The following is a 21,876-nucleotide window of genomic DNA, read 5'->3' as shown; positions in this document are numbered from 1 at the left end:
AAGGGCTCATGTGTTTTTGTTCTTCATTAGGAAAGCAGTGGTCCAGCACCTAATACAGTCCTTTCAGCGTTCATCAGGATCAGCTCTGGCTAAAACATTCAGAGTCAACTACAAACGCCATGTTCTGACCATGGATGACCTGGGCACTCTGTATGGACAGAACTGGCTCAACGATCAGGTACATCAGTACACAATCTCAATATTGTGGGCTTAACACTTTGATGAAGAATGCTGCTAATTACCACCATGGTTGCAGAACTTTGCATTGTTAAATAATGCAGATGATTTGCATAGAATGTATATACTGCCACCTACTGTTGAAAAAGTGTCTTAGTGGGGATTCAGATTTAAAAAAAACCTTGTATTAAAACAGAGCAGAGGGCTTTGTTGTTGAGAGTGTGTTGTTTAAAGCACTGATGAGAAGGTGAAATACAATCCAGGACGTCCAGTAATAGATTTATGTGTTTAAAGGCTTACCAGATGTTTGTAATTTCATAGTTCTCAGTTTATAATTTTATAATACTCAGAGACAGGCCTTTACAAATCAGTAGAAACACTGCATTCCTGTTACAAAGTAATCCACCGGGATAGCTGAATAGTATTGAAAAGCTAATATTACAAAAGTAATATTACCTGGAATCTTACCTAAGACCTCATATTTGTAAGACAGCCACGCTTTGCACTGAGCTAACATGTCACACAGCAAACAGTAAGCAAGATCTGAGCAAGAGATTTCCATATTTAGACTTTTCTTTTCATAGGAAATAAGGCTTGCAGCCCTGACATTCTAATAATATTAAAGGGATCTGGAGTCGCATTGAATGATGGTACATTGAACTAGTCTGTATGATTTAAAATAAAGGAGCTGTCACAATTTATCTATCACCATCATGAGCTCAGATAACATTGGGCTCTATGAGACCGTTAGACAGCACTCTGCCTTTTTGAATGATTTATTCAAAAACTGAGTCCTATTTCAATAGAAGTAACATTGAATGAGAGAGGACAAATTTGTCTACATCCAGATGTAGAAATTGTGCTTGTAGAGTGGAAGCTGTGGGAGTAAAATCATAATGTCTTGAAGATCTTTGATAAAATGTTTATGCCTGAGCCTACAGTGCATGATGTCATGAGTGACTCACTCACTCACTCTGGGTCTGAACATTCTGCACAATACACACAAATGTAATAATCTGAGAAAGGCTGAAAATTTCATGAAAGTTAAACTGTGATTTTGTAAAAAAATATGAATGATATGAAAATGTTGAATCAATGTGATTAAGTCCCAAGACTTGTTACCCATTTAAAGAAGTTTCTACATGAATGTATGAATGTATAAATGATTTGGAAGATGTTGAAGATGAGTGGGTTTGAATGTTTTTCAAATAGACTTCCATTATAACTAAGGTTCAAACAAATTTGAATATTTTGAAAAGTTTCAATGGGATTCGAAAACTGAATAATACCTTGAATGTATGAAAGATGTGGAACATCTCGACGTTGAGTGAAGTTTGTAGCGTAAAGTATGAATGAATAGTAAGAGTTGAAAATGCATGAAAAAGTGTAAAAATTGGTAAATTTTAACATTCCGTCCATTCATTTGAATGGAGCGGAAAAACGCTTTCCAGCATTCACATCAGTAGAAGAATGTAGAATAACATATGTTGTGCTTCCAGCATTCACACAATAAAAGGTGAAGATAACAAGTGTGAGAGCTGTGTTCCAGCCATGACATGACAGGAAGTGATGAGGAAAAGTGCAGCCCAGCTTCATTTACCACCAAAATAGCCTATAATAATCAATGAAGTTGTGAAAATATTATTCTGCTATTTTTGCTGAATCATAAAGTTTTCTTGGGACCCAGTAGTAAATATTCCGAGGCCCCATAGTGGCCCACGGACCAGGTTTTGGTCATTCCTGAGATATACCCAAATGTATGATTTTGAATACAGTCAAAAACATACCTTTTTCTATTAAACTCACACAGAGATGCTCTATTACCATGATGTATTGTAGTGCACAACATGCACCTCGGTCTCTCTCCTGTGCGTGCTGTCTCGCTCTTTCTCGTGTACGGTGTTTTGCTCGCTCTTTGTCTTGTGTGCGCGCTCTCTCTCTCTCGATACCAAGGCATATTGGCCTGAGTTGGAAGGATAAATGAAAGAGATCATGCTTGAACCAAAATGTGTGTGCGAATTGCGAAGAAACCCCCAAGTGACAAGTGATGGGCTTCAGCAGCAGTTTCTTTTTTTTCATGCTAAGATGAATGCAATTATAAGACTTCTTACCAAGCTCCAGCAAAATTTATCAAAATGGATTCAGCCCCGAGAAATTCAGGAAAGAATCTAAGATGGCAGAGATGATCTTTTGACAAATTGAGTAAATGGGTTAAATACCACCTTGTTTGATCACTGCTCACTGATCAGATCTGTTATTGTGTCCTTTTTCAAGATGTTTCTCTACATTTGGCATCTTCCTTTGTTTCTATTTTATTCAGGTTATGAACATGTATGGTGACCTAGTCATGGACTCTGTACCAGAAAAGGTAAGGCAATAAAAGCAAAATAACAATGGCGCACTTAAGGGGCTTTCCACTGATTTTTACACATGTGTTTCAGGTAACTCATCATGTAGTACTACTCAGTGAGAACAGTTGTTAAATGTCTTTGGAGGCTCTGAGGCAAGCTGTAATATAACCCTAATGATGTCATCTAGTTTATCTCAGCTTGAATTTTAAGGGGATGCTTAATTAAATTAAATAAATAAATAAATAAATTAATTAATTAATTAATATATATCAGGGACAACTCACATTAATTAGTTTACAACATGTAAATGTGTCAGATTTAGCCAAAAGGCTAATTTTCATCTGCAGTCCTTGTGCAAGTTGATGTTATAAAGTCTAAAGAATGAGCTGTGTTATTGGAAATGCAGATCCAGCATTTCTGGAGCTTGACCCATACTAGCAACTAAAAATCAGGATATCTCAGCCTCTGCAGCAGTGACTTTGATCATTCTTCTTTAAATCTCTCTACTGTAAGTTCCCCTTGTTTTATTTAATTGCAATACTAAATTGCTCGAGCAGTCCATTTTTACATTATTTTATTGCTGCTGTATGTTTGACCTGGTTCTCCACAGACAGTAGAACAGGAGATGTGGAGTGTCCGCTGTCATGATGATCAGCTTAATATTTTGTCATATATGGTACAATCTTATTTTTTGATCTTGTGCCTGGAGTAATCTAATGTTGGTAGAGCAGATAGCTGAAGTTCTAATGTGTGTGAGATGCAGTTGGGTGACTTGGATTTGTGCAGTTTGGGGCTGGACTACTCTTTTATTTCCATTTTGAAGACTGTGCTTTAGTTTAGTTGAGATGAACAACAATTCACAAGAAGTGGTCATATGGTTACAGGAAACAGTCAAGCGTTTCAGTTTATGTACTGGTTGAAAAATTGATATTAACAACCAAAAAGGTAAAGGGAAATAAAACTAGTATAACCACATAATTGCCGGGTGGAAGTGAGTTAAATACTTGCATGGCAAAGTACCCGAAAAATAAATCTTTATGTGCTTTTAAGTGAATGACAATGGAAAGGCCATTAACCACAGATAACAGGTCTCAGGTACTTATGATTTCGCTAGTATTAAACCCTAAAAGCTGAAGATTTCTCCCAAAGGGGTGGAAATCATTAAATGCAAAAATAACATTTCCTAGTCTCCATAAATCAGTCAACAACCAAATACAAATTTCAGTTTCAGTGTATTAAGCCCAAAGTAGTGAATCCATGCAACAATCATTAACCAGAGCCTTTTTGAGTTGTAGTTCAGTTACTTACAGTACCAGACAGTTCTATTCTGAACAAAAATCCACAACCGATGCATCACAAGTTCCGTTTTTTTAATTTATTTGTTCCAAAGGCCAATGCCAAAAAAATCCCACTTGATGCCCAGAGATAACCAAAGGGTCTAAAGGCAAACATGATGGTCAGACTACTAAGGGTAACTAATGGTAAACAACCTACTCGGGGCAAGGCACCTGGTAACAAACTAATTTTGCAGTTATGCTCCATTAATGAACCAAACTCCTAACTTTGTATTTTTTTTTTTGCTACCATATCTCTCCCTGTTGCTCTCTCCTTTGTTTATGCAGGCCCCCAGGGATACGGCCTGATAGCATTTCATATCCCATCATTGGCTGAAAGATTAATAAGCTTATTACAACTGGTTAAACTTGAGAGTATTTACCTTTTATATATATTTAACTTTATTACCCAAAGTAAATAAATACATGGCCTTAAACCACAGTAAATTGTCTTTGTTTGATTAATTTTTCAGATTACCGATTACATTGCTTTATCATTTTACAAATATCTGTTAAACAACTACTCAAGAATGTTTTCCTTTTATTGTTACCTGACTGTAATGTTTGACCTTCACTGTGCAGAATGCTGTACAGCACCAGTCAAAAGTTTGGACACACCTTCTTGTTCGAGAGAATGGGATGGTGTGTCCAAACTTTTGACTGTTACTGTACGTTTGTGCATAATTGCAGACACGAGATAAGTGTTTTCAAATCAATCCGCCAAAAGAGGAAAGTTTCTTTGTGCTCACCGAAAAGTCTAGTCTAAGGTGTGTACATACACAATGGACTTCTTCAGTGAAGTAGGAGACATCTTGTAGCAGTTAATTTTTTTTAATTAAAAATATTTACATATTCATAGATTCTGGATTTTTAATGAGGAAGGAAGAGATGTAATTTAAAGAATTTTTAAGCACTTAAGTGAACTTTTTTGTGGAAAACCACTATCAAAGACATTATTATTCCAAGCAGAGTTTTTCTTTATATGCTATATATATGAACACATGTCTGGAGTGGATCTTTAATAAAAAAGCTACCATAATAAGTTATGTAAGGTATTGTTTAAGGCATGTTAAGGGTTTTTGCTGCTTTTAATACATAACAGTGGAACACAGTTAATTGTATAAAACATTTTGATGATTATATTTTAATAATTTTATGAAATTTTTTGCATCCAATATTGGAAAAATATTCATATTAATGTCATGATTGATGTCAAATGTATCGCCCAGGGACAATGTGCATTTATTCACTTTACTACTTCTTCTTTGAAGTATTAAATTTGATGTCAACAAGTGTGCAGATTGAAGTTTCGAAGATTTTGCTAGCCTACTTGCGAATTTACTACCAATATTTTGGTGGAGGTAAGACTGTCAGGTCACCACAGTGTTAAAATAACACAAAACTTCTAACAGTTGCTGATTGTTCAGCCATCTGGTCAAGATTATAAGATTTTATGTTCTTAGTGGACTGCTCTCTGAATGTTGTTATTGATGGATTTAACACTGATTAAGTTTTGGAGAGTGTTTGTACTTTCATCTGCTTCTCTGAAGACAGTTGTTTATTTATGAAGTAGCTGTTTGTTTTTTTCTTTCTGACCATTACAAGCTGTGTTTTATCAGTGGGGAGAGGTTTGAAGAGACAGTAAACGGTAACACAGTGTGTGACTTATACTTTGTTAAACGCTTCTGGTAAAAGTAATACATCAAGTTTCAGTTCTTCAAACATTGTTCACCTTTTTACTTTTTTATTGCGAAAGTCCTACTATTAGATGTTTGTCAGCTGTGCAAGAGTTCATGAGGTGTTTTATCACATTATAAAGAGAACGTTCACAGCATAAGCCTTTTTGACAACTCTTATGTCTTCTACCATTATTTTTAATTTTCTCCCTCTCTTCCTCAGGTTCACTTTTTCAACAGCTTCTTTTATGATAAGCTAAGGACAAAAGGCTATGAAGGAGTCAAACGGTGGACGAAAAATGTAAGTGGGTGTCCCATTCTTTGAACTGTTTTTCAGTGACAACGTTGAGCAGGATTTTCAAGACTGCCCTACATAAGGTTTTTATGTAAATCTTTTCATTTTATACCATTAAATGGGGCTACAAAAGAAGAATGCCCCATCCCTACCAACGGAGACCTCTTATTTTCTAAATCTTTCTTAGATTTGTCTGGTATCAGTTGATAGTTGTTAGCCTTTTGCAGTCCAAGCATTATAGTCAATGTCATTGTTCGTATGTTGTCTATACGTCCTTTTCTATTCATATAATCAAGACAAAGGGATAGTCATAGGGTTGTAGCTCGACTGTTCTGTTGTTGCTTCTCATGCCAATATCAATGAATGATCACTAATTAGCTGCTCCACCCATGACCACCAGGCTCTACAATAAGTTGCAAAGTTGGCAGATGTCATAACTGGTGGCAAACTTCCTTGCCATAGAGGATATTCACAATTTTCATTGCCTTGGCAAGACACGTAAGATCACCAAGGACCATAGCCACCCAACACACCATGCTACCTTCTGGCAAGCAGTACAGGAGCAGACTCAATGACAGTTTCTTTCACCAGGCTATCAGGCTACTTAACTGTAAAAACCTGAAATATGCAGCCCACTGCACATGTTACTTAATGTTCATGCTGCTACTAGAGAAACTAAGATCTCTTGCCCTTGCACTCATGCCCTGCACTATTGTGATAACTGCTTATATCTATTACACATTCCATCACTCATCTTTGCATTATTTGTATTACTGCTTTAATTTATATATACTCCATACTCATAGCAAAGCATTTAATAACTCTGCTCAAACACCCACTATTTATATATACACTGGTTCTATTGTAAATTCCTTGTCTATAGTAGTTTTTCTGTCTTTCTTTAACTTATTGTTGTGTATAATTACTTTTGCCGTACTGTCCCTGAGTCTCTATCCTAAGTATTTCATAGTACAGATGACTGCGTATTTTGTGCAAACAACAAATAAAGTGTAACTTGAACTTGAATTACATCTATTAAAACTGCTAGGTGGAACATTGCTGCCTTCACTCACTCTATTATCTCATATTATTATTTCCTTTTACTACTTTGTCCCCTCCTCTCTTCTTGTCATACTTCTATCAGGTTGACATCTTTCAGAAGGATCTGTTGTTGATCCCCATCCATCTGGAGGTCCACTGGTCGCTGGTCAGTGTTGACATTCCTCGCCGAGCCATTACATACTTTGACTCCCAGCGGACCCTCAACAGACGCTGCCCAAAGGTAAGACTGGACAGTAACATTAAGTCCTTATACTAGTAGATTATTTTTGAAAAAATATTGGAAAGCCCTTAGAGACTCTCAGTGATTGGACAATTGAAATATGAATTACAACCAAGCTGTCCCTTAATCTCCGCCACTGCTGTTGGTTGGTGTGAAATGCATTTTGGGATACTTAGCTTGGGCCAACCAATGGTGTAGCTTCATCACCCAGTAAGGGAGTCACTCAGTCAGTCAGTAAGTGGTAGACAATTGCGTTTATAACTGTTGTTGCAGTCCAGCAAAAAATATACTGTACTACTGCAAGATTGAAGAGAGGGAGAGACAGCCATGTCTTTTTCCAGAATGAGTTGGACCACCAGTTTATCACAAAAGTAAAACCACAAGCTGTTAAAATGTCTAGGCTACATACAAAAAATCAAGATTGTTTTTTTATTTTTATTTTTTATTTTATTTATTTTGTTTTTAAAACAAAATAGCAGAAACACAACAACAAATGAGAGGAAGCAAATTGTGCAGGTGAGATTTAGAAAACCCCCAGAGGCTTATAGAAGGAATCTCACCTCAGTACGCATTATAAGCAAATACAAAAGTCATGTAATCCACAAAAATAAGCAAACAACCAACCATAGGATGAAAAAGCAAACATAAAATAGTTAGCATAAATAAAACAACGACTTCTAATGTGTGTGTTTTGGCATGTGTGTGAGCATGCATGCGAATGTGTGCACACGCATACTGAAGCACACGTATGTTGAGTCAACTCCTCATGAAAGAGAGAGAGAGAGAAAGGCCAATTATAGTCAGATATGATCAGTTTGAATAGTTAAGTTTAATTCATCAGACAGGTCCTAAGCTTATATTTGAAATTCTTTAGAGTAGTATGAAGTAGACTGAAATGCGATTTGAATATAACTGTTCCATAGCTGCCCCCCTATCTAATAGAGAATTGACAGAGCCCAGTATGGAACATTGAGAGGTGTAACCATTTGGCATGTCTCATATTATAGTTGTGTACATCACCATTGGGCTGTAAAAATGCTTTACAAGGCAAGGGAAGCGACGCAGGCTGAATCAGGCAAAATCTTGAAAACAAAAACAAGTTTTGTATTTGTTTATGTTAAAAATTGATAGGATCTTGAGCTGATTGAAGAGAGCGGCTGAGTAGTCAGTACTTCTGCTAAATGTGGCAATTCTGCAAAACTTTTTTTGCAAAATATAAAGCTTATGAAGGTATGTGGGATAAGTAGATCCCCAAATGATATTGCAATATATGACGTACAGATAAATTAGGTTATAATGAAGAGTTAATAAACACCAAACACCAAACAAAACAAATATGAATCTTCCAGCTTCGAGTTTCATCATTCAGGACTCCAAGGAAACTTGTGGATGAGACCTGGGTAATTGGGTTTTTTTTTTTTTTTTAATTTCCAATGGAGAGACATGAGTTATATTTACAAATTTTTGATGTGAATATGATTAAATTTGATTTTTTGACATTGATAGATAATTTGTTTAATTTGAACCATTTGGAAATATTTCCTAGATCCGAATTAGCTCTAGCCATTAGTACAGAGAAATTAATATGTGAGAGAAATAAATTGCCAAAAAGTACTGGGAGCAAGAAGGACAATGCTGCAGCCAGGTCATTAATATAAATAATAAATAAGAGTGATCCTGAATAGATCCCTGTGTGACCCCACATGTTAAAATGGCTGATGACTATCCATTAATGATAACAAACTGTTATGAATATAACTGTAAAGCCATTTATAAGTGATTCCAGTAAAACCATAGTGTAACAGTTTTTGGAGTAAAATGTCATGATTAACTGTCAAAAACAGATAAGTCAAATATTCCTAAAGCATATTCATTGTTGTTCAAAGCAGTATGAATTTTGTCAACCAGTTGAAGCACAGCCATTTCTGTAGAATATTTTTTTTCCCTAAATCCATTTTGGATCCAAATAGCGTGGTAATTGTTAAATGAACTTTGGTCTCCAGATTCAAACACAGGAACTACTTAAGCAATTTTAAGGTCATTAGGTATTATTGCCCGCTTAGTTCAACACTCAAAATTGGGATGGCCGGTTTCAATGTCATAAATATAGATCATATTCAGTGTCCCATTTTAAATCCCTAAAAATGAATCCCTTTAACTACTGTTGGTGAATGATCAAAAAGAGGGAGAAAGCTGTGTGTCCCACACATTCTCATCTTAAACTCTGTTTTTTTTGCATGCAGGCGATTTGTTTTTATGTACATGGACCTGTGTATAAACAAAGCCGGAAATGTCTTTGTAATGGCGAGACAGCACGGTGCTCTGAGCGTCAGCCCATTAAACCTCCATTAACCTCCCCATGGTCCCCATACCTGAGGTCCATCACTTCTGTTAGCATTCTGTTTTTTAAAGTTTTGTTTTTTTTCTAGATTTGCATGGTCACATTTCTGTGCTTGAGAGTTCTTGTAATATTTTTGTCATGTAAAAAAATAGCTAAATATTTGTTCTTGTAGTGTGTTAGGTGTGAAAGAAACACTATGGTAAATTTAAACAAAATACTAAAAATATAACCTGGTTGACTGTGCAGGTGATGTTAGTCTGTTGGGAAAGCTAACATTTATATTAGCCCTATAAAATCATGTGAAACAGATTGTCAGTATAATATATCGACACAAATGTTGTTAGCGACAGTATTTGATTTCAGTGACTTATGTGTGCCTAAACTCATACTGCCTTCAAAACCTGTACACAATATAGAAATTAGAAAACATTATTTTTCTGTATTTTCTAACTCCTTCTCACTCAGGAGAAAAATGTAACAAACATACAATAACCACATACGACAATCTGATTTTGTAGCCTATTTGGTTATATCATTTTGTGGCAGACAAGGAAGTGAATAACCTCACATATGGGGACCCTGCTCTTTTCCAATTGGCTCGCAGACCTGGAGTCCCTAGACATGAGGTCTGCAGTTGGACCCTTCTCTGATGAACAGCAGCATAAAATTGTGAAAATTCGTCTGGCAGCTGTCTGGTTTAGTTTAGCTATCTGAGGCTCATGCAGATGCTAAAGGATTATTTACTGTTGAAAGCTACAGCACTTTTGATTAAGGAAAAAAGAGTCACATTGGTTTGTTAGATGGCCAACACATCTTATCTAATGTATGTTCTTTAATGAAGCCTAGAAGTTGTACAGTATTATTTGTTGTTTGGATTTTTGTGGGGCTAATCCTTGGATGAAAGATGGGAGTGGTAGCTCTGCAGTTTTAAATTAAGTCATTATTTTGTGTCATTTCATTTATAATTCAAGGCTTGGTGTTCACTTAATCTGTTCTTTAAATTCCAAATAATGTACTCTGATTTTGCGTTAAACACGTCAGTGGTAAAAAAAAAAAAAAACGGTATGGGAAAATGTTCACATATTTCATAAATATTTAATCATTATTTCTCCTCAAAGTGGGTCCATGAGAATGTGAAATCTTAATAAATCTAACTTATATATAACCAACTAATGTGCGTGGAAACAAAGAATAATGTAGTAGAACAAATCACTGGCCCTGTTTACACCTGGTATTAACATGCATCTTGGGTGATCCGATCACAAGTGGACAGCTCTAAGTATGTCTGTTCACCTGGCATTAACATGTGTCTCCACATGAGTCTTGAGTGACCAGTTGTGATTGGATCTCACATCCCCACTCTATATACAAATAAACACATACATCATTTCCATTTGCAAAGACCAAATGCGTTGTTGTTTTTATTCGGCGGGAGGACCGGGGGTCCTTGTACCCTCCGTCCTAAGCTGTGTTCAACTTGTTTGATAACAGGATAAACAAATATACAATGCATTGTGTGCCCCCTCATGAAAATCAAATGCCCGTCCTTGATTTGCTCTAGTGCCGGGTCTGACCATAATAAATATAGAGTTAAGTGCAGCGATCTCCTTGCAGCTGTGTCTCCCCATTAAGAGAGAGAGAGAGAGAGATGCTGTGCGCATTTACGCATTAGGCACAGCAGTGTAACTTCATTGATTATTTAAGTCTCCTGAAACGCTGACAGGATCGGTCAGGATCTAATTGTAATTAATGCGCTTGTTTGTGTTCCAAAAAGTCAGCTGTACACACACATTTGAGGTTCATACAGTGAAATTGTTTGGAGTAAAGCAGCCTCCTGATAAATCCTGAGCTCCATTATGATGAAAACAGGTTAGGGGAACAGGAAAAAATGTGAATTGGCTTTGGGGTTTTTTTTGGGGGAGGGGGGGTAAATTCACATGAAAAACGGAAAAACTAAGTAATGCATGTCTTTATCTTGTTATCAAACTAGTTGAACACAGCTTTGGACAGAGGGTGCATGGACCAGGAGGCAGCAATGCAATTTTCGTGCGTAGTCTGCCAGAATGTGGCCCAGGACACATTGCATTCACACTGCTAAATGAATTTGGCCACGTGCAGCGCAGACCACCTTCGAATGTGGTCTGAGCGATCGGATCTCAATGTGTCTTGGGTGCATTCACACCTCTATCTGTCAACTTGTGATCAGATCACCCAGGATACATTTTAATGCCAGGTGTAAACTGAGGAGGCTGTGACTTGTGTTGTTTTGCTTTATCTCTGTATTCTTTCATTGAATCTTGTGTTGTTTTTGCTTCCAGCACATTTTTAAGTATCTGCAAGCGGAGGCCATCAAAAAAGACCAACAAGACTTTTTGACGGGATGGAAAGGCTTTTTCAAAATGGTGAGATGCTTTGTTTTTTGTTTTGTTTTTTCAACTTTGACACAGATTCAGGTTACTAATTTCACAAAGCCTTCTAAAGGTTAAAATAAAACTTTAACGATCACTGGGGGGAAAATGGGTTGTTGATTCTGCAAGTCACACATGCATAACTTTGTCTATGATGTGCATTTCAACAGTTGTACTACTATTGCTAATAGATTGTGGATTGTGTGTTGCAGAATGTGGGTCGTCAAAACAACGACAGTGACTGTGGGGCCTTTGTGCTACAGGTGAGTTTCTCATGTGTTGAGAATGTGAAACAAATGTGAAATCTTGTCTTATCATTTTTGCCATACATTGATATTAATATGGCCACACAATTAATAGTATTAATATCTCAATCTTGATTCAGGCCTTTATGAGCTAATTTTTGTATGACTATGATTCTGAATTGCATCACACCTTTTACATCAAACTAAGAACTCCCAATTTCTCCCTAAGCTGCATTAACAAATGACAAGTGTCAATTACTCCAGGTGATAAACTTTTCACAGGAAAAGGGGGGCAGGACATCAATGTAAATATAACTAACAAGGGAGAGACACTGGAGTACAATATGGTGAAGAGAAAAGCTTCATCGAAACAATAAAAATATGTCAGAATACTGGAAGCCCAGTGAATGTGAGGAAGAACATATGTATTCATCAACCTCAACAAAAACACTGTTGCTGTACTGTAAAAACTGTGGAACCAGATTAAAAGATGACGACTGTCAAAAGCATATACATCACTCTGCAAGCTTTTAAATTAAAAAGAACAAACAACAAACAAACAAATTTGGAGAACAAACTTCTGAAATGTTGCCAAAAAAATCAATAGGCTATCAAGACCAGGAAAACATTCCTCCCAAGTAAGCTGAAGATCCTGTCACCACTGCAAAATGAGATTAATGCTTTTAGACAAATACTACTCAGTGTCTTCTGCAATTGTTGTTCATGTTGTGCAACATGCTTTACTGTTACACACTAACTGTTGAGCAACAATCAAGGCAGAAATGCAAAAAAAAAAGAATGATAGAAAGAGTGGTAGTTCATTTAAGAAAGGCTTTCATCCATTGCAAAGAAGAAATGATTAAAGTTAGGAAACTGCAGGGAAACAGTTAAAATATTGATATTTATTGACATTTGTTGGAGTTAATGACAACACCAACAACACAACTACAACCAAATTTAGTCCTGAATTCCAGCTGACAATGTACTGTATATGTATAAAATATGCATATTAAATACTAAGGACCTGAATTGGTCTCTGGTGTAGGGCTGAGTAACATGGCAAGACATTGTAGCACAGTATTTTTTTCATATGACAAGTATCGATTATATACAAGTCAATTTCTTTTGAGCTTAATGAACCTTAATATTAAAACTCCATATTACTAGATTCAGAACCAGAAAAATCCAAAGAATTATATTAGCAGAAAACGGAATATATCAGTCAGGAGCTAGAGTTAATGTTCACATCAAACATCAGAATAGGGAAAAAAATTTGATCTTAGTGATTTTGTCAGGGTCATCCCTGATGACGGCCACGAGTCAAAACACGTTGGTCTCACAATAAAGTTGTTCTATATATTACAAATGTTGCTGGAGGTTTGACCTCTTTGGACTTTTTCCCTTCTCCATGCACCTTGGAAGTAGGTTAAGTTGTGCCAGAAACCCCTACTCTGGCTCTTAGTGACTTTGACCGTGGCATGATTGTTGGTGCCAGACGGACTGGTCTGGGTATTTGTGAAACTGCTGATCTCCTTGGATTTTCACACAGTCTCTAGAGTTGACTCAGAATCGTGCAAAAAACAATAAAAACATCCAGTGAATGGCAGTTCTGCAGATGGAAATGCCTTGTTGATGAGAGAGATCAAAGGAGAATGGCCAGACTGGTTGGAGCTGATAGAAAGGCTAAGGTAACTTAGATAACGCTTGGAATTTTGAGGCAGATGGGCTACACCAGCAGAAGACCATGACAGGTTCCACTCCTGTCAGCCAAGAACAGCAATCTGAGGCTGCAGTGGGCACATGCTCACCAAAACTGGACAATTAAAGACTGAAAAATTGTAACCTGGTTTGATGCATCTCCATTTCTGCTGTGGCATGCAGATGGTAGGGTCCGAATTAGGCGTCAATAGCATGAATCCATGAACCCACTGTGGCTCAGAGGTAGAGTGGGTCGTCCACTAATCAGAAGATTGGGGGTTTGAAAAGATATTAGGAGCACTTTTTAACATAATGCACAAACAAAAATTTTAAAATTATACATTTTCAGTTTCTATTGATTGTCATTATATTGCAAAGTGTTCCTAATATTTTGTCCCCCCATGTATGTCAATGGGGTGAACAAAATATTAAGAACACTTTTCAGTTTAATGCACTCCAGTACACCACCACCACCCACTACAACCTCAATAATAAACAAAGTAAAATTATTAATTGTCTGACAATGTCAACAAAGACTGAAAATGTATAAGCGTCATAAAAATAGAATTTAGAGCTGTTGGACTGGATTGCATTAGATTGCACAGGTATTCCTAATAAAGTGCTCGGTCAGTGTATATGTATGTACTGTATATTGGCAACATGTCTTGTATGTGTTATGTGTTAATGTAATGTTACAGTTTGTTCGCTGGGTGTTTGAGTGCCTTGCTATATGTACCAGGGGATTGGTTTAATTGCAGATGTTTGAGACTGTAAGCGCATATGGTGTGTTTAGCTAACTTAATGAACCCTGATGTGCCTATTTGGGTAAGTATGCTGTTCGCAAAGGGCTGCCATATGTTTAGTCAGAAATAGCATAATTTATTTGAGAGTGGTCATTACTATGTTGTCAAGCAGTTGTAACTTATCTACAGTATATCAAAGTTTCTAATTTTTCAACTATGCTCAGTGTTTGTCGTTTATATTGGCCAACCCTACTCCAGTGATAAATGGTTGCCTTGCATTAAAATTGTCGGCCAGAGCATCTATGAAGCTGGTTGCCCATCTCAGTAGGAACACACAGCCACTGACTTATGTTGCATCCAGAGTAAATGTACTATTACAAAAGTTTTGTTGTGAATCTGTTGTCCCTGCAGGTCAATAACTTTTCTCATTTTCACCATACTATCCTGCAGTACTGCAAGTGTCTGGCATTAGGGCAGCCATTCAACTTTGGCCAGCAGGATATGCCCCGGCTGAGGAGGCAAATGTACAAAGAACTGTGTCACTGCAAGCTCACCCTGTGACCCACCATCTCGACCCCATCCCACCATCTACACCTGCTCCCACCCCTGACTCTATCAAGATGGAGGGACAAAGATATAACAAGAAGAGAACAAGGGGAGCAAATGATTGACTAGAAAAGAGGAACTTTCCAAAAAACTTATATTTTTCTCTGCCAATATCCAGAGAAATTACTTCTTCTACTGGTGTTCCCCTGTAGGTGATGTCACTGTTTCACTTTGTTTCCCTTTGCTTCCCTCTCTTCACCCTTTGCCAACTCTGATTTAATTTCCATGTCATGGTTATTCCTTTGTGGTTGACAGAGGCCAAGAATAGCTTCCGTTTTGGGAATGTACTAATCTTCCATCCTTTCATAGTCCACTTGCATTTTTCAGTCTGAATGGGAGCATGAAGATGATCATGTAGATATCTAAAGAATCCAGTCCAGATTTAAGGTTGGACCACAGTTAGTCCAACCTTGACTACTACTTTCCTGTCAGATGGCTGAACAGTGAGTGTATGAGGTAGCAGCGGTGGATGGCAGAATAATTTGAACCAGTCTGTGTAAGCTTTTAATTAAGTAGTACCAGTGGATTTTCATGCCTTCCATCCATCCATCCAGTCAACACAATATGTTGTGCTCCATTTTATATGTCAAAAGTTTGAAACTCTCGGCCGACATCAAAACAAGGAAAAACATTGATCACCCAACATAAAATACACTCCCCCACACTAAATCCAGTTTTATGTTGACAATGCTATCTATCTAGTCAGCACGTATTTGCCATGTAGTGCGACGTGACATTTCAGATATGTACTATTTAACAATTTCCTCAAAGATGTTTAGATAGATTTAAGGTGATGCTGAAAATGGAACTTACAATGCACAGATGATGCTGCCATGTTGACCATTCCAGCTTTGGGTTCTGATGTGAATAGCCATAATAATGAGTTTTGTCTTTGAGGGAAATCAGCTTATACACAACATCTGTGGAACACACCACATATTTACCCCCAGGCTGTAAACGTCCTCTGCCTCCACTTTCCCACTTTTAGAAATGGAACATCTTCAAATTGAGACTGGATCAGCCTCTGTGGATCGCCACCCAAATACAAGCCAGAATGACAAATTGGCCCAAAGAGAGGGTATCTTTACATTGCATTTATCTTTTCCTGAGTGTTTATCTCTGTCAGTAAATGTGTTGCTATGCTTATTGCTTTAAACAAACTGTTTTAAAAGGAGGACTACTAATTTGTTATTTTTGGAGTAAGTACAAAAAAGATCCTCTGGTTAGTATTTCTTTAAAAGCTTGAGATCCATTTTGGTGAGGACCATGACAGCTACACAACAGATCCAGTGTGTCCAACAGTAGAGTTACAGTACCCTCCTCTACTCTTCTTTTTATAACAAAAGACAACTTTGTTGAGAGCTGTGTGTGTGTATGTTGTTTTTTTTCTAGTTTGTTTTTTTTTTTTTTTTTCAAACAGGAGTTGATGCAACAGAGTTGACAGTTTTATATATCTTCTACAATGCATTATGGTTGCTAAAAATAAAAATACGTGGCAAACAAGTGGTTGTGCTTTTTATTAATGCTACTGCATGGATATCAGCTTTGTATAATGACACAATCCACATGTAATCCTGGGTCAGGTGGTGGAATGTAAATAAGTACATTTATTCAAATACTGTACAAAGTTCACATTTGACAGACTTGTACTTAACATGACTATTTCCATTTCATGCAACATTATGCTTCTACTCCACTACATTGAGAGGGAAATATTGTATTTTTTACTCCCCTACATTTATCTAACAGCTATAGCTTCTTGAAGCTAAATCTGGTACAGTGCATCATTTATGTTAAAATTGTACACTGCCCTGATAAATAACTACAATACAAATTAACATTTTACATCAAAAACATGATGGGCTTATAACATGTGCATTGTTATCTTTGCAGGGAGATAAAATGGGGATGGTTGCCTTCCTGGTTAAATTCTTGAAAATAAAAAGTGGAAAGTAAATCTGAAGGAATACCACTTTGAGAGTGAGCACGGCCTTCACCCTTTTAATGAGACTGTGTTTCCCCTGCACCATTATATTTAAACTGCATAACCTTAAGAAAATATTGATTCTTAAAGCTTTTAAGGAACAAGGACAAATGAGCAAAATCCCTAAGAACAGCATCATCCCAGACATTTGACACAGCTATACACTAACAAATTTCTCTGTGAAATTATAGTAAATTACCGGCAGCTGCGGTTGCCAGTATTATACTGTACAGTGTCACTAATGTACTTCAACAGTTAATTACTTTTTCACAGTGTATTTTAGTGTTGCTATTGTAATCTACATTTACAGTTTCTAACTGTGAATGTAACAGTAAACTGAAAAGTTTTCTTCTTATTTGTATAATAAAAACAAATGTAAATTGCAGACATATACTGTAAATAACCTTAATGTGTCTTCAATGTTAATGGTCCAGTAGTGAGATCTAATGAGAATAAGTAATTAGATCAGCTCAGTTTTACATTTTAAAACACATAACATTTACTATATAGCATAAAAGAGGATGGGAGAAGTGGCAGCTTTATGGAACTGAACAGTAATTTAAAAGTATTCAAATATGACATACTTTTGGTTTGAACACTTAATTCTTGAGGTTCACGCCCTGTGACAGGGCTGACAGTTCACTGAGTTAGAAAGAAACAAGAGTGAAAATGAAAATCAAGCACAAAGTGAGAGCGAAAGAAATGAATCAATTGGATGGGTGAGAGAAACATTTTAGAAGGACACCTAACTTACCAGTACCACATACCACTTATGGAGTGACATCAAGTTCTTCAAAAGAATGGTGAGGAGGATTCACTTTGAGCTTGCTTCTTAGGCATTACTACTACTTAGACACTACTTTTACCTGGCTGGCCTCTGTTCCCCTCTCGAAGTTAATTACAATGAAGTACCTTAACACTTGTGTGAGCGAGTACAAAATATTGCATGGAAATCACCTATTATGTCCCAGGTTTTAGTACAGCTTGGCAACAAACTACAATATCTTTGCAGAAACCTAGCTACAGCTTAGAAATGCACCTGGGTTGAGCTAAGATAACCAAATAACCTTGTGATGCTATATAACGACTCGGTCTTTTGGGGCTCAGCAGCCAACTTATCTTCCAACTTGGTTACTTATTTTAATCAACTTCAGTTGTTACGTGTTTTAAATAGTAGGCTCGTTATTAATGATGAACTGCAAGTGGGATAAATAAGGTGTAGGCATAGATCAGGCCGGTTAATGTAAGCATTCACCAACTTAAGTACAGAGAAAACATTCACCCGAAAATAAACTTAAAACTAGACACTACCTGAAACTGCTCTCTTGTGCCTGCCAGGAGCTTGCTTGGATTATAGCCTACCAGTTTAATATCAGCAAAAATTACATGCAGTCACTATTTGGATAACCAGATGCACAAATGTTATTCTATTTACTGACATTATGGTTAGAGTCCACAAAGGAGGATGAGCAATGATTATACAATGTTGATTGTTACATGTGGCTTCTGTCCTTCCATTACTGTGACGGTGAAAAAGAAAATACAGCATTTTACCGTCAAATCTTACAGTAGCCTATTGTAAATGTCCGTTCTTGCTTTTGGCTCCAAAAAGCGAGACGGCATTCTGGCCTCTGAGACAACAGTTTCACAAACTGGATATTAAAACCAAGCTTAGTAGTACGGCAGTCCTGCAAGTTCAAGAGAGTGACGATAAAATGAACTTTGCAACACCAGAGGAGGCCATATTGGAGCTGTGAAAGAAACACCTTTCTCTTAAGAGTACAAATAGTAAAGATGAAGAAATAAACCAATAAAGAAAAACTTGATTGTCAAATAAAAACATTATTGAGCTCAAGGAATAGTCTAGGTTGTGGACCTTTTTATATTTATTCTGTGGAAGTAATGAACTAAGTTGGCCTATTATTATTAAATTACATCAGCCAATTACTGCCACGAGAAAAAACAAAATTGCTCAGTATCTCAGTATAATGAGACAATTTTTGAGAAAACTTTCTTGTTTTAATGAGGAAGAAGAAACTGAGCAATTTTTTGTCATGGTGGAAGCAATATACAGCAGCATACAACAGCATAGTGCTGCTACCATGAGATTAAAAACATTTGCTCAATATCTCTTTATAACAAGAAAAAATATGTACAAGTACAACATCTCTCCTTTCTAACCATATATTGTTTTAACCATTTACTTCGTTTTTTTCTTTACCAGAGTAGGCAAACGGATGAAACACTATGTGCTGCTGATTTTGCAGGGGTATTAGGTTTTTCCTGAGATGCGTCAACAAATCCAAATTATGCAGTAAAGGCTCCTTAATTTCTATTTTGCAGTAAATTTAGCAACTATACAAATGTACATATAGTTTGAATTACAGTACCAGTAATTCAAACAGTGCAGAGTAGGCCTATTTATAGCATGACTGAAAAAACTAAAGTGGTAGTGATGAGGTTGGCTCACAGGACATCTGATGTGGGGTGCACATTTAAACACAGCATGCAAGAGAGCCATTCCATCATAATTGCAGTCAAGAATGGATAAGTGGATAGATAGATTAAAACATAAATATTGCAGAGAAAATATTACACATCTGATAATTAGCAGTAAACAAAGAACTAAATACATTAAGTAAACTATTAAATCATTTTCACTTGCATTAATGCATCCACAATCTCTGGCATTTCAGTAATCTACAGGCCTTATTAAACACAGGAATCTAATATAATGCAATACAAACAATTAGTTGAACATTCAAACAAATCCATGAAATATCAACCAAATAGAATATTATGAGGGTGAAACAGTCATGTTTAAACTTATGGAGGTTCTGTCTTTGTTCTGCACATATAGTACAATGGTTTGGAGGGAAAAGGGACTCACAGGCCTTATGCATTTTATAACTTTGTCGGTGTCTAATCAGGAGTGGCAGTCTTTGCAGTGAGTTAGTAAAAGAATGACTACTTGGTCCACAGGTCTAATATACTTTTTCCCTCTAGATGTGACTTCCACAGTGCGTGTCCCTCTATTGTGACTGGGTGCAATACATGACACCTTTCCTACAGGCCATAGTCCTCCAGGTGGGTCCATTAATAGGAGTACTGTTTCTCCACATTCTGACTGTCCTTTTGCCATTTATTCCATGTTGGGAAGATTTTTTCACGAAGGAGGACCAAAGCCGATCAGCTAGTACTTGACTGTTCCTCCATTGCCTCTGTCCAAGCAAGTTGGTTGTTCACTAAGATGGAGACTTTGGGTAATAGGGTCAGGACCTGTTATGTCAGAAGATGCATATCCTATTGGTTTGGAATTAAGGATTCCTTCTATCTCAACTAGCACTGTGTGTAAAACCTCCTCAGAAACAGTCTGGCTTCCCACCGTCACCCTAAAAGCAACTTTAATGGACCTAATTTCCCTTACTCACATACAACAGGAACACCCCCCTCCCCCTGACACCACCTGCATGACAATCCTACAAAATAAATAAATAAAACAAGTATTAAAACAGAGAGAAGAAGTCAGTACCCAAACAAAAGCATACAAGTGTGTCATGGCTTTAGCCGTGCCTCTAGTTACCCTAATGTTTCCTTGTGTTCCCCTGTCTGTCTCTCTGGGTACATCCCAAGTCTCTTATTTGATATTTCCTCACTCCTTGCTTGAAGAAGTTGTTCTGGTTCGCCATTTTGAAGGCTGTCCCAAGTCTTTTATTCATGCTCAGAGGAGTGAGGAGCGAGGAGGGATCTCTGAGGAGCTATGAGCAAGGAAACACAAGACCAGCCTACACGGACGTCTTTCACTGGCCGGCATGCTCCCTTATTGGATATTAGTTATTGTATGGCATGATACTACAATAAATATTGGAGACCAATCATTACCAACTAGTATGGGACAAATTTAGAACTTCCTCCCAAACTTATTCAGGAGGACAATGTGGGAAGGAAACAAAATGATATTGTACAAAATGCCAAATCTGAAAGTAATTTAAGAGATTGGAGCTGGGTAGGCTGTATTTAGAACATAATTGGGTAATGCTACAAAATGTCATCATCATAAAGATCTTTGAATGTGTTAATGATCTGGCCCATTGACCATTGAGTGTAATTAGGAGGGAATGAACAAATGATTGTTACTTAAAGCCCCCAGAGTAGAAACTGAACAAAACTTAAAGTGGCGGCAAAATTGAGGCCACATTGGAAGAATGTACAGAGGGAGACAGAAAAAGGGAGGAACACACCAGAGCAGGGCGTGGTGAGGAGTGGCATGAGCAGGATTCCAAAATATTTTTTTTTAAATATTGGTGGACCAATAGTAGCATATAAAATTGGGTAAAATCAGTCCACCAACGCATCTTGGTCACAGATGTAGTTACACATGGAACTTTACCAACCCAAATAAAAGATACTGACTACTGTATACTCTGAAAAATGATTTTGGAATAAAAATGACAGTGAAACGTAAAAAAAATTTGGGGAAAACATTTATTTTCACACATTGAAGCCTGCCAGTCAGAGATAGTGTGAAACTACTCCAGCATTGAAAGTCTGCTTTCATGCCTGAGATTAGTGGAAACAGGTTGACTTCATATGTGGAGGCCATCTGATATTATCAATAAATACATCTTTCACCTGAATGATTAACCCTGCAAGAATGCAGCAAGTATTCACACTTAGTGACATACTGATTCAGGATTATGCAAAACAAAGCAGTTTTAGAAACAACATTAAGCCTT

The 21,876-nt window shown here is 37.0% G+C and overlaps 1 protein-coding gene across 5 annotated transcripts in view; it reads left to right on the top strand.

Annotated features, from left to right (window-relative positions):
• The window catches only part of senp3b (SUMO specific peptidase 3b), a 32,396-nt gene extending 15,737 nt beyond the window's left edge, over positions 1-16,659 (top strand). For all 5 annotated transcript variants that reach the window (XM_044341017.1, XM_044341019.1, XM_044341020.1 and 2 more), the window contains 7 exons: positions 31-178; positions 2,498-2,545; positions 5,762-5,839; positions 6,978-7,115; positions 11,775-11,858; positions 12,077-12,127; positions 15,001-16,659. In XM_044341017.1, the coding sequence (XP_044196952.1) occupies positions 31-178; positions 2,498-2,545; positions 5,762-5,839; positions 6,978-7,115; positions 11,775-11,858; positions 12,077-12,127; positions 15,001-15,111 (658 nt within the window). In that variant the 3' untranslated portion in view covers positions 15,112-16,659. The remainder of the gene's footprint in view (positions 1-30; positions 179-2,497; positions 2,546-5,761; positions 5,840-6,977; positions 7,116-11,774; positions 11,859-12,076; positions 12,128-15,000) is intronic.
• The last annotated feature ends 5,217 nt before the right edge of the window (positions 16,660-21,876 follow it).

Source organism: Thunnus albacares, chromosome 22, assembly GCF_914725855.1.
Source record: "Thunnus albacares chromosome 22, fThuAlb1.1, whole genome shotgun sequence".
Classification (NCBI taxonomy): Eukaryota; Metazoa; Chordata; class Actinopteri; order Scombriformes; family Scombridae; genus Thunnus; species Thunnus albacares.
The sequence above is the reverse complement of the archived record's forward strand: the minus strand, read 5'-3'. Positions and strand labels throughout refer to the sequence as shown.